This window comes from Carettochelys insculpta, chromosome 1 (genome assembly GCF_033958435.1).
Source record: "Carettochelys insculpta isolate YL-2023 chromosome 1, ASM3395843v1, whole genome shotgun sequence".
In the NCBI taxonomy this organism is placed as follows: domain Eukaryota; kingdom Metazoa; phylum Chordata; order Testudines; family Carettochelyidae; genus Carettochelys; species Carettochelys insculpta.
The window spans coordinates 121,312,723-121,326,672 of NC_134137.1; the positions used below are offsets into that span (position 1 = coordinate 121,312,723).

The window sequence follows — 13,950 nt, forward strand, 5'->3', positions numbered from 1 at the left end:
ATTTTAAACAGCAGATAAAACCTAGATAGTACAATAAGGTGGCCTGTTTCTCAGGTGTGAAATGTGCCAGACAGCTTCATTTCAACTTCTTCTTTTTGGAATGCACAACAATGCGTGTCTGGCAAGTTTGGACTGGAAAAATCTAGTAGAAGGCCTTTTAAATTCCTTTACCAGAACAATTTTTCCTGGACATTGCCACAGAAAACGGATATGCAATATTTTTTGATTCCAGTAATCGAAAGAATCAACAGCCTGGATTCTGAATGGTGTTATTTTGTTTTCTACTTAAAATCATTTAAATCTTTGAGCAAGAATATAGGACCATAGACAGGAGGGAGGAAAAATGTTCTCCATTCACAGACCGTTCTAGAGCTTATTTTTAATCCTGAAGAACGTGCACTGCCATATGTTTCTTGTTCGTGTTACTTTTCTGTCAGACAATCAGGTTAGTCTAGACCAGTGGTTCAAAACCTTTTTGGCATCATGCCCCCTTTTGATTTTTGAGAAACCCTCATCCCCCTCCCACAACCTCTTCTTTACCATCATCCAACCCCCTTTTAACAAAAAATCCAATGCAACCCAAGCCCTCCACTGCCTAAGCCAGCCACCTGCCTGCCAGCTACCAGGGCCCTGTGCTGCTGGGGCCAGCCAGCCAGCCACCAGCCACCCCAGCTGCCCACCGCAGCCCTAGGCCAGCTGCCTCAGCCTCATGCTGCCCGGGCCAGCTGCCCACCCACCAGCCACCCACCCAAGTCCCATGCTGCCAGGGCCAGCCACCCACCCACCAGCTGCTTGAGCCCTGCACTTCCAGGGCCAGCCACCTGCCCACCAGCCTGAGCTGCCCAAGCCTTGTGATGCCAGGGCCAGCCACCCAGGCCTCATGAGCCCCGTAAGCCTGCCGCCTGAGCCCTACGAGCTCCCCCACCTGAGCCCCTCCCCTCCCCCAAAGCCAGGCACCACCAGCCTCCCACTCTCACCCCATCCACCTCCCCTGAGCCGAGCACCCCCAGTCTCCCATCTAACCCCATCCTCCTCTCCTTCTCCTCCTCTCCCCAACCCACACTCACCTTTGGCGGAGGCAGCTAGCTCCATATGGGTCTTCCCAAGCTGCCTGCTTTTTACAGCAGCTGCGCCAGGTCACCCATGTAAAATGACAGGGGCTGAGAGCCAAAAGCAATGGCTGGCTTTTTCTTTGGGTGAGAGCAATGATGGTGGCGGATGGGTCACCTCATGCCTGACCCCCCCCCAACCCCTGGAATTTCTTCATGGTCCCCCAAGGGAGCACGACCCCCCAGTCTGGGAAACCATGGTCTTGTGACTATCTGGAGACTATACTAAAATCACTAGGAGTAGCCAAAAGCTACTTGCTAGTATAACTGCCTTTCTGTAATGGTTTTAAAAGTTTGATTTTCATGTGCACCTTCCATCATAACCAATCCTCTTGCATAGTTCTGTTTTACAGGGAAAATGCAGCTATTAAAGTTAATATAAGTTCAACACTTATGCTGTAGTGAGACTCTAGAATAATATGAGCTCTTTGTTCCAAGTGTGCTCAACAAGTATGCATTATTTGGGGCATACAGGAAAAATGCATTTAAAGGTTTAAAAAGTAACAAAGAAGTCAAATTCATTGGCTGACCTGGGCTCAGTTGCCTTTGGTTAGAATGCATCCATTGTTTGGCCTAACAGACAATTCTAGAATTCAGAGTCTAGACACAGTCCACTCTAAGAATTTGTGAACTGGAAATGGATGTGAGAAAATTCAAACTTGGGAACTGGAGCAAAGGTTTATATTGTATCCTAAGTTAGGGCTAGGAAAGTGAGAGCTGATCCTTAACAAAAAGGTAGATTAGAACTGCAAGTCTGGGGTTAGGATAAAGTGCTTTCTACCTGTACAAAACATTACGTCTTTCTAGGGAAAGAGATTTTAGAATACCTTAAACATGGAGCTGTATCAGCAATTCGTCATTCTTATTTCAAACTGTTTTACAGCTACTGACTCTTAGGACACTGGTAGCCCTTGATGATTTTCATGTTTTAGGACTGGCCATTTTCCTGGAGCACAGAAGTATTATGGAGGGAAAGAAAAGGACTCAGAAGTGAAAATGGGTAAGTTTTTGCTGACAGAATGAGTTTCATTCTGTTCTTTCATTCTCTGGCCAGCCCTTCTACTCTGCAGCTTTCTGCTAGCAGGATGGGCCGGAAGCAGTGCAGGGAGCACACAACAGCCGAGACAGCTAGGTCTAGGCATTCTGGCATGGAATAAAGCAATAGAAGCAGGCCAGTAAAGTCAACAGAGAACACGACATTTGTGGAGTAGGAAGGCCAGCTTGGAATATCATCAAGGGTTACTAGTATCCTAATGGGGCGACATGAGTGGGAGGAGGGCAGACCAAAATGGGAGTTAACTTTACACTTGTTCCTCAGCATACAACCATAGTGAACTGTGGTTGCATAATTCCAAGGGTTATAGTTCAAGCTTGATGTTCTGCATTCTTGCTGCAAACATTTGGTTTGCTAGTTAAAGAGGATCTGTGAAGCTATAAGCAATTCCACACTGAAATCAGCTTTGGTTATTGTGGTAAAAATGACTAGCCTCCCATAATGAGGTTTCTTCTCACTCTAGCACAAGGTTCTCTTCCCTACTGAACAATATGGATTGTGGTCTACCTGCTAAACCACAAGTCCACCACTCAGCTAGGGAGTGGTTGCTTAAAACTGCCCTTCTGCCAGAAACAGGGGTTGGGTTCCCATGTCAGCTGGTTACGTCCATGGCAGTATGGAGTGGTATTATGGCAGATTATCGTCCACAAAAAACGGTATTTACTACCTCCTAATGTTTCTGAAAAAAAGCCACCAGTAGAACTGTGACGAATACAGCTCAAGCACGGATCTTGTGGAAGGGCTTCTTTTGAAAGATCTCTGCAGTTTAGACACAGCCATAGTGTTTATTTATGAATAGTGCATATTTCGAAATAGGTGTTGTTAAGGGAGGGAATAGCGCTTATTTCAAAACTATCCCATCTTAACAGCACCTGTTTTGAAATAGGCATCATTCCCCCTGAAACAAGGCTTTCCAATTTCAAAATAATGCACTCGCTATTTTGAATGTACTTCAAAATACCACGTGTGCAATGTAGATGACAGAAAATTTATTTCAAAATAATAGCTGTTATCTCGAAATAACTTGGTTGTGTGGCCATAGCCTAAATGTGCTTCCCAGCCCTGTAACCAGATGCTGTATTTGCTGGTGTGATAGGTTACAAGTGTTATCTAGTCTTTCCATTAAATATGAATTAAACATAAATTAGAAGGACACACTTTTCTCTTTTAATTGGCAAGTAAAACACAAATGACAAGTCATTAGTATTTTATAAACAGAATATTAAGTTACAAATACAGGTTAAAATTACCATTATATGGCAGCTATCAGCTTGGAATCCAGACTTCATGTTCCATAACACTTGTCTATTTCCCTTCCCCCACCCTCCCTGGTGATAATGAATGACATGTCGCTCATCTACTGGGCTTCTGGTCTACAGGCTGGTCACACGGAACAAGGAAATTCCATTCCTAACACCACCACTAATAAAGAGATTTTGAAACTAAGTCAGCCATCTTGTATGACCAAACGCAACAAGGACACTGTTGAAGGTTTATTTGGTAACACTTTAGGAAAAGATACAAATATCTTCACATTAAAGAGCCGAAAAATTAATATTTTCTGACCCAGTTTAACTCAACCAATATCCAGCTCTGCGACAGGGCTTCAGTGCCATCTTGTCCAGATGCTTACTGAATCAGATCCCGATGGAGGAGAGTTATGGTATACGGCTAACCGGCACACACAGATATATTTTATATTTAGCATATGTCTTATTCCACTCCTCAACAACTTTTGTCGATATTAGTGAGATACACAGTTCATTCCACCTCCTCTGCACTCAAAACACCTGAATATATGTAACAAACTACTGAATGTATTCAAGCTTAAACCACTTTCAGCAAGCTTTTATGTAAATATTTTAAAGAGATTTAAAAAACATTCCTGGAAAAGTATAAATCTAGCTTCCAAAAAGCCAAGTGGTGCCAGGGTAGCATAGATCTCAGTTTTTAAATGTTATTCAGTAGAAAACCATCTCCAAAGACCTATGCTTGGGACATGGTGTGTTTTAGCTGTCAGGCATGGAGCTCTCAGCACTCTCCCTGCTGCAGTGGAAAAGCAGTGCCACTTTAAGAAATCAGAAGAAGTTGTTTAACCTCCCCTTAAAATACCAAGTGTTGTTGTGGTCATGTTGGTCCCAGGATATTAGAGAGACAAGATGGGGGAGGTAATGTCTTTGACTGAACCACTCCTTTTGGTGAGGGAGCCAAGTTTTCAGGCTTGCACAGAACCCTGCTGTGGGCATAGGAAATGTAAGCTTGAAAGCTTAAGTCACCAGAAGAAGCTGGTCCGGGAAAATATCTACCACTTCCACTTTGTTTCATTAGTCTCCTTAAAATGGCACTTCAGATATAACCATTCAAATTTAGCTCTGATTAGACTGTTTAGCAAACTAATATCAATGCTGAACATTTTCTTTCGCATACCACAATTCATTTAATTAATTTTGTTACAGAACCAAGATTTCATACTGAAAACAAAGGTCCACTGAAGGTTTTCGTAGAAATAAACCTGTATCTCAAAAATATGCGGAGTACCATTCAAATATGGATAATAATTAAAAAATGTGCATCTTTAACCAAAATTATGCTGCTGTAAAGACAAAAGGCCTTATCCTCATCCAGCTCTCCATAATACTAGCTACAATGTGGGAAACTACACTAAAAAGAGGGACTTTTTACCACTGCCTTTTTTAATGTAGGTATTAAAAGCAAAGTGTTGCTAAGCTTTTCCTAATATAGCATGCAGATGTGTGACATACAATAACCAGGAACAAAAAGAAAACAACAACAACAAATACAAAACAAAACAAAATAAACCAGTAAAACAATTCTAGAAAACGCTGCCTTTCAGCAGCCTGCTTTGTTTCAGCAATGTGAGGAATTGCCAGATGTCAAGATGAAGTCCGCACACCTTGATCATTGAACTGATCACTAGATTCCAAGAAACCAAAGCAAATTTAAAAACATACACACACAAACAACAGCTGCCTAGAAGGCAGAGTTAAGTCATCTGTTGATAACCAGATGAATAAAGTGCATAGCAACTATCGTAACAGTTCTTGGAGAGAAAACAACACACTTAGCAAGTCCCAAAGTTTGCAAGCTTGATGCTTTGTATCTACATTTTGCTACATGTGGCTTCCCTTTTATTTTACTTTAAGTTGTCGCTTCCTTGGTTTGACCCTTCAGCACCATCCTGGATCTCCTTCACACTTTAAATGGAATGTGCTGAGATTTCAGATTGCTGTCTGATGTAACTCTGGAAACTCTTGTCCCCGATTGGATGTTCCCTAAAAAGGGGTGAAAAAAAAATTGGTGGAACTGTTATATTTATGCTTTATTGTTTGTTGGAATAAAACATTCTAACAATAGTGATATTGCAACAGACAACCATAAACGCAAATGTTTACTAGAAGCGAAGTCAGTTAATTTCAATTGCATTTATGTTGCAGCTTCAGTGGGGGTTTTTTAAACCACGTATATCCAGAGCTCTGAATGAGCATTTTTATACGTTCCGTATAACAGCTGCACTAATATTTTCAGCTAAATACTGTACAATATTCAGGGCTAAATAGAAGCACTTCCAGTATCTAGCTCACAGTTTATAGGCACATATTCCTTTTTTCATGATAGTTTTTCTACAGATCTTCCACTTTTCATACATTTGTCTTCAGATACTGTGTCTATTTTGTCAAAAGAAGGCATTTTACAAATTATTTATACATCAGTCAAAGCACAATCAGACTAAGTCTACATCAATGTCTCACACCAGGTTGCATTTGTAGGATTTTTCATACTCTATTATTTTGAAAACCAGAACGTAACCACATTAAATACTGTTTTACAGGACTACTGAACAACTCATACTTACTGGCTTCCATATTTTGTTTTCTTGAATTTATCCCTCTTATACTGAGCATGTTCTTGTTCTAAAGTTCCAACACCTTCTATGATCTGCTTTAGTGTTTTATAAGTCTCCTTTGGGTCATCAATGAGAAATGTTGAATACTCTTCTTGCTCTGGCCCATCATATACAGATTTGCTGCCACAAGCCTCTATGAAAATAAATTTTAAGGATTGGTACACTGTAGGAATAGTCTAATTGTGGTCACATAAGCCACCCAATGTCACTTGACTGATAATTAGAAAATAAAGTCGGGCTTGCATGAGAAGTAAGTACTACCGATTAAGAAGAAAGATGCATTCATCTGTGTTCCCAAAAAAACAAACAGAAGTTTAAGCATGAATCACCTATAGAAATTTTCACTGAATTAAAAGTCATATAGCAATGAAAGACATTCTACCAATGTGCTGAAAAAAGGATCATAGAAGAAGCTGAAGTAAAATCAGGGCCTCAGTAACATTTGGCCAAACTGATAGCATTTTAAAAACACATGAAGTTACTACACTCACTATACTTTCTATGCTAAAAGACTTTATTATTTTTGCCTCAGGACACTTCAAATATCTGCTTCCTGTTTACATTAACATATGAAATACCTCATAATAGGTTCTACTTTCATGTCCTAATGGGGTGCACTAGGAGTGGGGAGAGGGGATATTTTCGTCTACATTTCACTGGTTTTCTATGGTTACTTCCATTTCAATTTCAGTCTCCGAGTTACCTTTACTTGCTGAGATGCCTGTGTCAGAAGCAGGGTCTTCTCTCAAATTCTGAGACAAGATGCTGCTTCTGGAAGCAATGATTCAAAAATGGAGGGGACAGGCAGAGACACCAGCAGCTCCGATGTGGTAGGAAATCTCAAGTTTGTAAATGCATCATGGCCAGAAATGGTTAGAAGTATTTTTGCAGCTGCATGCCTGACACTTCTGGCCTATATCATGTTATAAAATAAGCTACTATTTAAAGTTGAGCATTGCAGTTCAAGCTTCCCTGCCACTCCAGCTACTGAATTAGTATCACAAGTGTGGTATATTGTAATACAGAATAGCTTTCTGGCGTGCCTAGAGCCACGAGCTTTTTAGTCGGTTGCTTCTGTTACTTTTATCCCTCACTGGCTACGTCTACATGTGCAGCCAACATCGAAATAGGCTATTTCGATGAATAACGTCTACACGTCCTCCAGGGCCGGCAACGTCGATGTTCAACTTCGACGTTGCTCAGCCCAACATCGAAATAGGCGCAGCGAGGGAACGTCTACACGTCAAAGTAGCACACATCGAAATAGGGATGCCAGGCACAGCTGCAGACAGGGTCACAGGGCGGACTCAACAGCAAGCTGCTCCCTTAAAGGGCCCCTCCCAGACACAGTTGCACTAAACAACACAAGATACACAGAGCTGACAACTTGTTGCAGACCCTGTACCTGCAGCATAGATCCCCAGCTGCCGCAGAAGCAGCCAGAAGCCCTGGGCTAAGGGCTGCTGCCCACGGTGACCATAGAGCCCCGCAGGGGCTGGAGAGAGAGCATCTCTCAACCCCCCAGCTGATGGCCGCCATGGAGGACCCAGCAATTTCGACGTTGCGGGACGCGGATCGTCTACACGGTCCCTACTTCGACGTTGAACGTCGAAGTAGGGCGCTATTCCTATCTCCTCATGAGGTTAGCGACTTCGACGTCTCGCCGCCTAACGTCGAAGTTAACTTCGAAATAGCGCCCGACGCGTGTAGACGCGACGGGTGCTATTTCGAAGTTGGTGCCGCTACTTCGAAGTAGCGTGCACGTGTAGACGCAGCTACTGTGTATCCCCCTTAGACGCTTGAGAAGCAAAACTGGGCTGGAAAATACCCATTTCTTAGCAAGCCCACTAAGCCAGAGTCCACTGATACATCCAAAATAACTTGTGTGGGAAAGTGTTTGAATCCAACATGCTCTGGGGAATTGAGTCAGCGAAATATGCACGTGGCTTCGAGTCACACAAAATCATGCTCCCCTGAAAACTCAGCTTGGTTGCTTCCTTCCTTACAAGAGCAACAACATTCTAGTCAGTGCACACTCTAATTTGCCAATTAGGAGCATGCAAACAATGCCCTAGGCCTGAACTCTATTAGGGTGCTGGGGTTCCACCAATATTTCAAACAGCGGTGTGACATGCAAAGAATTCGTTGCATCTCCTCCAGGGCGTTTACAAAAGTAAGTCACATAACCTCTCACATCAGCAACAGAAAGTTAAATGATCATCACTGCGTTATGTAAATGTGTGTCTACACAGTTGGTCTACAGGTGTCAGGTGCATAAAATTAAGTCGATTTTTTATTTCTAGAAGCGGTGACATGATACTTCTTCATACCCACCTTGCATTTTCTCCAATTTAGGCATATATAAGTTGAAAAGGGAATAGATACGTTCAGTCTCTCTATCTCCGTCTATGTCTAGTTGTATATTTGCAGGCAAGCCTCTGTAAAATATCAAAAATGGACACAGAGATAGTATCATGCTATGTCAGGCTGTTTTTTTATTAAAAAAAAGTATTTTTTTACTTCTTGGGTGAAATCTTAATATCATGAATATGGAAGTGTGAATTATTTTCATATTTAATTTGCAGGCATTAAGGGCAAGGTTTTGCTAAGCTTTTCTGAATTCCATAGAAAGGATGCTAGACTGAGGTCCTGGACCCTGCAGCCTCAAACTACCCTCTGCACTGCCTACCCAACTTACCTAAGCATGACCTCCGAAAAGAAGGTTCTTTACAACTACTGGAATACTTTGGGGATCAATGAATGTGACCTAGATACTGTGAGAGGATAGCTAAATGTCTGACTATTCAACTGCATCTGGTGAAGCAGGTCTTTGCCCACAAAAGCTTATGCTCCAAAATATCTGTTAGTCTATAAGGTGCCACAGGGCTTCCTGTTGTATTCAATTCTTGGCCTCTTGAGGGTATGTCAATACTGCACAATAAGTTCAGGCTCTGGCACTGAACTGAATCCAAGCCCCCACTCCATCTATACAGGGTACATCTGCACAGTAACAAAAGGCCTGTGGCACCGACACAGCTGGCCCAGATCAACTGAATCAGGTGTGCAGGGGTAAAAACAACAAATCAGACATTCAGGCTAGAATCCAGAGGCTGAAACGCTGCCAGAGGGACAGGTCTCAGAGCCTGGGCTCCAGCCCAGCAATTTTTAGCTCAGCAGTCTGAACCATGCAAGCTGAAGTCGATTGATCCAGGGATCTCAGACTTGGTCCTGATGGACCTTTTTATTGCAGCATAAACTTACCCAAAGAATCTGTCTGATCGAGGTAAGCAAGCATTCAGGATGCTGGCCCTAGAACTTTGCTAAGGGCTCGGGATCGAGACCAGTCATTTTCCAGTTTGCAGACAGCTCACGCTGCAGACCGAAATCAGGTGGTGTGCATAATTCAGAACGGATGACACACCTGGATCCCAGCAGTTATAAGCTCAGGTTTATAATATAGTTTGGACACTCAAGCAGGGGTTTCAAAATACTGAGTCCCTAGGCTCAGGTCCTGTAAATCTGGATTAAGAATGGAGTACAGACATACTCCTAGTTTACCAACTCCCAGGCTATTGGTTTCTGTGAGAACAAGAGCTGTCTGCTGGGGACTGGAGTGAGACCACCCACTCACCTCATATGGGCTGCTGGAGGGCCTACAAATGCCATTGGTTTTTATCAGTCTAGATGCAGAAGGCTGTTGACTTCAGTTTAACAACAGGCAAGGAAAGGAGAGCTGCTCCTTCTGAGCTATAGGCAGTTTTAGGAGCTTACGAGTTTGGTCTCACGTACTATGCTTTTGAACTTTACCCTGTAGTAGACTTCCTAGTGTCTCATGTACTAAGAAGACAGAGCAATTTAACCAGGTTCTGAAGATGCCAGTTGTGCTGGGTATAAGGAAAAGATTGGGATGACCACACAACTGACCTAAGATGAACCCAACACCCAGATTGCATTTCACAAATATTACCTACTGGGAGGCCACACTGCACGTACTCCACGTGCCCCTGGCAGAATTTAAAACAAGCAGCATCCTGCCATTCCTTACCCAGTGCAGGGCGTACAGCCAGGAGTATTGTCTGCAGTGGCTTTACAACACAGCCAGTGTCCATTAAGGTACGCGGAAGGGTGGTAGACGGTGAGGCGTTTCTTGTTGCACTGGCTAACTTTAGTAAGGATGTCAATCCAGTCCTTGGCCTCGACGCAGTTATTTGCCTGGATGTACAGGACTCTCTCAGGCTGAATCACCTGGAACATCTGAAAACAAGGGAAAAAGCCACAGATTGAACCACCAATTTATTGAGAATACCACCAAGGAGTCTTAACAGCAGAAACCTCTAGTACATTAGAAGTGTACAGTCTGATCAGTAAAATATTAAAGGAAACTGGAAAAGGCTTTAGATCAAAAGATGGATCTAAAAGCAACAAGAAATCCTGTTAAACACAAATGGATCTCTAACGTGAAAGATTGTTTCTTTAAAAAACAGACCTATTGTCTTGCAGAACAGGTTGTTCTGCTGCTACAACACATAATTTACAAACAAGTGACTTGATTTGCTTACTGAGAAACACATCCTGGCAGTGATCGACTCCAAGCTACAATTTTAATAATGTTGCAGCTTCAAGTTGGAAGGCTGACAGGGAAAACAAATGCAGGGCTGGAAAGAACTGCTGTTTGTAGGGGAAAGGGGAAGAATCGTGTTTGGAACCCACGGTCATGCTTATTTTGCTTTAACTGTTAACAATTAACCTCCTAGCACATATTTTGATTTTCTTTCTTTTATAACCACCTGCACACAGTAAATAACCACTAGTACTAGTCATAAATTAAGTGAGTGCAGGCTCTTCTGTGACTATAGAGGGGTGTGATAATGGCTCAAATTATTGAAATTTTTGCCATGTTAATGCTTCAGTGCTCCAAATCACAACTGGGATCCCACTGCACAGATGCTGTATGAACATTTATGTAGACAGTCCCTACTGCAAACAGCACAAAATCAAAGAAACCACAGCCACTATCAGTCCTTTTTTTACATTCTTCCTTCCTCTTGAAAGCATAACATTTGAAATACAATAATACAATCCCTTTGTCAAAGAAACTGATATCTGAGACTCTGTTGGGGATTACTGAGAGTAAAGGTAATGAGAAAACAGCAAATAGAGGAAAAGGAAAACCAAGTACTTGAAGTTGATGTAACATTTCTAAATATTTAGTCCCCATTGGGTTTCTTTCCCCATTATGTTTAGCTAAGTTCCCCCTGCAATAAAGTCTGTATTTGCATAGAGCTTTGTATAAGGTTGAGTGTTATTTACCATATGACTGTGTCCTCAGGGTTATTGATGGCTTTCCCAAAATGTCACCTTTTTGAATTAAAAATGCAAAGATCATTGCCCCCAGATTTTACATTGACTGGATCAGAGCGAGGAAACAATATTTTAAAGGAACTTACTTCAATTCACAACATAAGTTCAGTCTCTGCTTCCTTCTCTAGGCTGTAAAGTTTGCATTCTGGGAAACTGGGAACACCCCTTCTATATCACAAGTTAACTTCTTGATTTAAATTAAATTTTCACCACGAGGAAAAGGGGAAGAAAGGCTGCAGTTCACATTTTTTCCTGTGGTCAGGTTTTTTTTCACTGAGGCCAGACACCAGATAAAAAGGTGTGAACTTCACCACAATATTGCTGAAGTAGTTATTAGTGTGATTAGCTAGCTAAGTATGGCCATAATGTAGTATCCCTTTTAAACACTTCTCAAGAGGAAAAGTGCTAATTTGAGGTGAGGGAGACAAGAAGGGAACTGCAAGTCATGAGCATACGGATCAGACCCTATTTAACACAGAGGTGTGAGAAAATTAATTTTAACATACTGTTTAGTTACAACAGAACAGATTTATAAAGGATGTGTGGTTGTGTAATGGGACACCAATGTAAGGGACCTAACGTATGGAAACTGTTACTGAAAAACCAACAGTTAAGACAAGCATTTCAAGGAACTGAAAGTCTTTTTCATTCTCAAAAAGCTCCCAGATGTGGCATTTTTTCTTAAAGCAATGTTCTGCGAAAAAAACCCCAGAAAGTTACTTATAGAACAACTCGCTGCTCAAGGATCCTGAGGACTTCTTGAAAGAGGAGAGAGACTTACAAGGCTTACTGTGCCCATGCATGATGTTGGCATCTCCACATGTAATCAAACCCACTAGGAATGATGAAAATGGGATTTAGTGCAAGATGACAAGACAATGAACACAGCTGCTAAGACAATTTATCATAGCCATGGGCCTTTAAACATACTTTGCATTCAGTATGGAGAAACCACATCAGCTGCATCGGCAGCAGGGTTTTAGAATTCGGCCATACCATTGTATTCTATTTCTACATTCTAAGGGGAACAGAATTCTGATTTTGGAAAAAAAAAAAAAAAAAACACAACAGCAGAAAGGGTCAGCTGGTGGGGAGATAAACAATACATAGGCTGTCATTTCTGGGAGAAAGTTGGAAGAATTTTATCTTGAAATATGTTCAAAGATCTGCATTTCCCATGCAAGAAGGAATGTCTGACTTCAAAACAAGGTTCTACTCTGAAAGGTACATAAACATTGCATCTGTTGGTTTTTACTCAACAAATAATGAGCTGATTATGCAGTGAGGAGGTAACCTAAAGAAACAGTGAGCTGCTGCCCACTGAATCTTGTTACAGACAAACAGAGCACAGCTGTCACATTACAGAGAGAGAAATGCCATTGAATTGAGGGTCTCGCTGTGCTGGACCAATCCGTAAACATACCATCATAGGACTGGTATCTGTTCTAAGCCTGAACATTACTCACCCTAGTCCTCAGAGCCTGTGTAATTTAGGAAGCAGAAGGATCATATGATACAGAAGCTGGAAGTCACAACATTTTATGAATAAATAACAATTTTAGAAAATGTTTGGACACAGATAAAACATGACATTAATTTTGCAAGAGGTCTTAGAACAGTACTGTGGGAATTGTGATATCCGTGGTAGTTGACTTTTAGAGGCAGAAGAGTACAACGAACTACCCTGACATCAATCAAATTCATACATTTCTAAAAGCAGTTTCTGTATTATAGATGCATGCTTAAGTACTCCACTCGACAGAAATCCTGCCATCCTGCACACATGACAACAGAACAATTATACCACACTATCAAGCTCATGTGGCGCAAAGGTTTTCTGACATGCGTAGGCCACCACACTTCTCATTCCCAAATATTTTATAAAAGACACATACATGCTGTGTCACCACTCTGTGACAATATCAATATGCTAATGCACAGAGTATTGCAAGATAATGTTCTCATTTGTAAACGTCTGGAGTTAATTCATTCCCAAGGATCAGAGTTAGAGCTGACGAGAACGGCAGAGACTCAGTTGCCCTACCTGAGGTCAACTATCTAGAGCTCAGACAGCTGATCAGCAGTACTGTGTGCTACAGATAACTAAATCTGGGTATCATTGACAAAGCCATGTTAAAAATCTCAATGGACTTCACTTTTGGACACCGATGCAACTAGATACAGAACAAGCAGCTGTGGCTGTAAGTTTCCCAACGGAAATCCAACACGAGTTACAAAAGGGAAACAGGGGATTTGGTGAAGGAAGGGGACCAAGACAAATCTAACAAACAGTTGAAGATGACTTACTTACATTTTTCATTTTAAAAGACTCCTCCTCCAGTTTCTCCACTGCCAGAATGTTTTCTATAGGAATGCTACACAGTGGGTGATCACCTGCAATAAACAATTGCAAATTAAAATATTCAAGGGTCACTTCACCTTCTGCATTTGTTCGAAACCCTCATTTGATTTCTGTTAAGGAAGAGTTCAGTGCGGTCAAC

The 13,950-nt window shown here is 41.8% G+C and overlaps 1 protein-coding gene across 2 annotated transcripts in view; it reads right to left on the bottom strand.

Annotated features, from left to right (window-relative positions):
* Positions 1–3,491: 3,491 nt before the first annotated feature.
* Positions 3,492–13,950, bottom strand: part of RASA3 (RAS p21 protein activator 3) — a 205,485-nt gene continuing 195,026 nt past the window's right edge. For both annotated transcript variants that reach the window (XM_074990917.1, XM_074990928.1), the window contains exons 20-24: positions 13,761–13,843; positions 10,134–10,342; positions 8,423–8,526; positions 6,038–6,221; positions 3,492–5,456 (exon numbers count right to left, since the gene is read on the bottom strand). In XM_074990917.1, the coding sequence (XP_074847018.1) occupies positions 5,381–5,456; positions 6,038–6,221; positions 8,423–8,526; positions 10,134–10,342; positions 13,761–13,843 (656 nt within the window). In that variant the 3' untranslated portion in view covers positions 3,492–5,380. The remainder of the gene's footprint in view (positions 5,457–6,037; positions 6,222–8,422; positions 8,527–10,133; positions 10,343–13,760; positions 13,844–13,950) is intronic.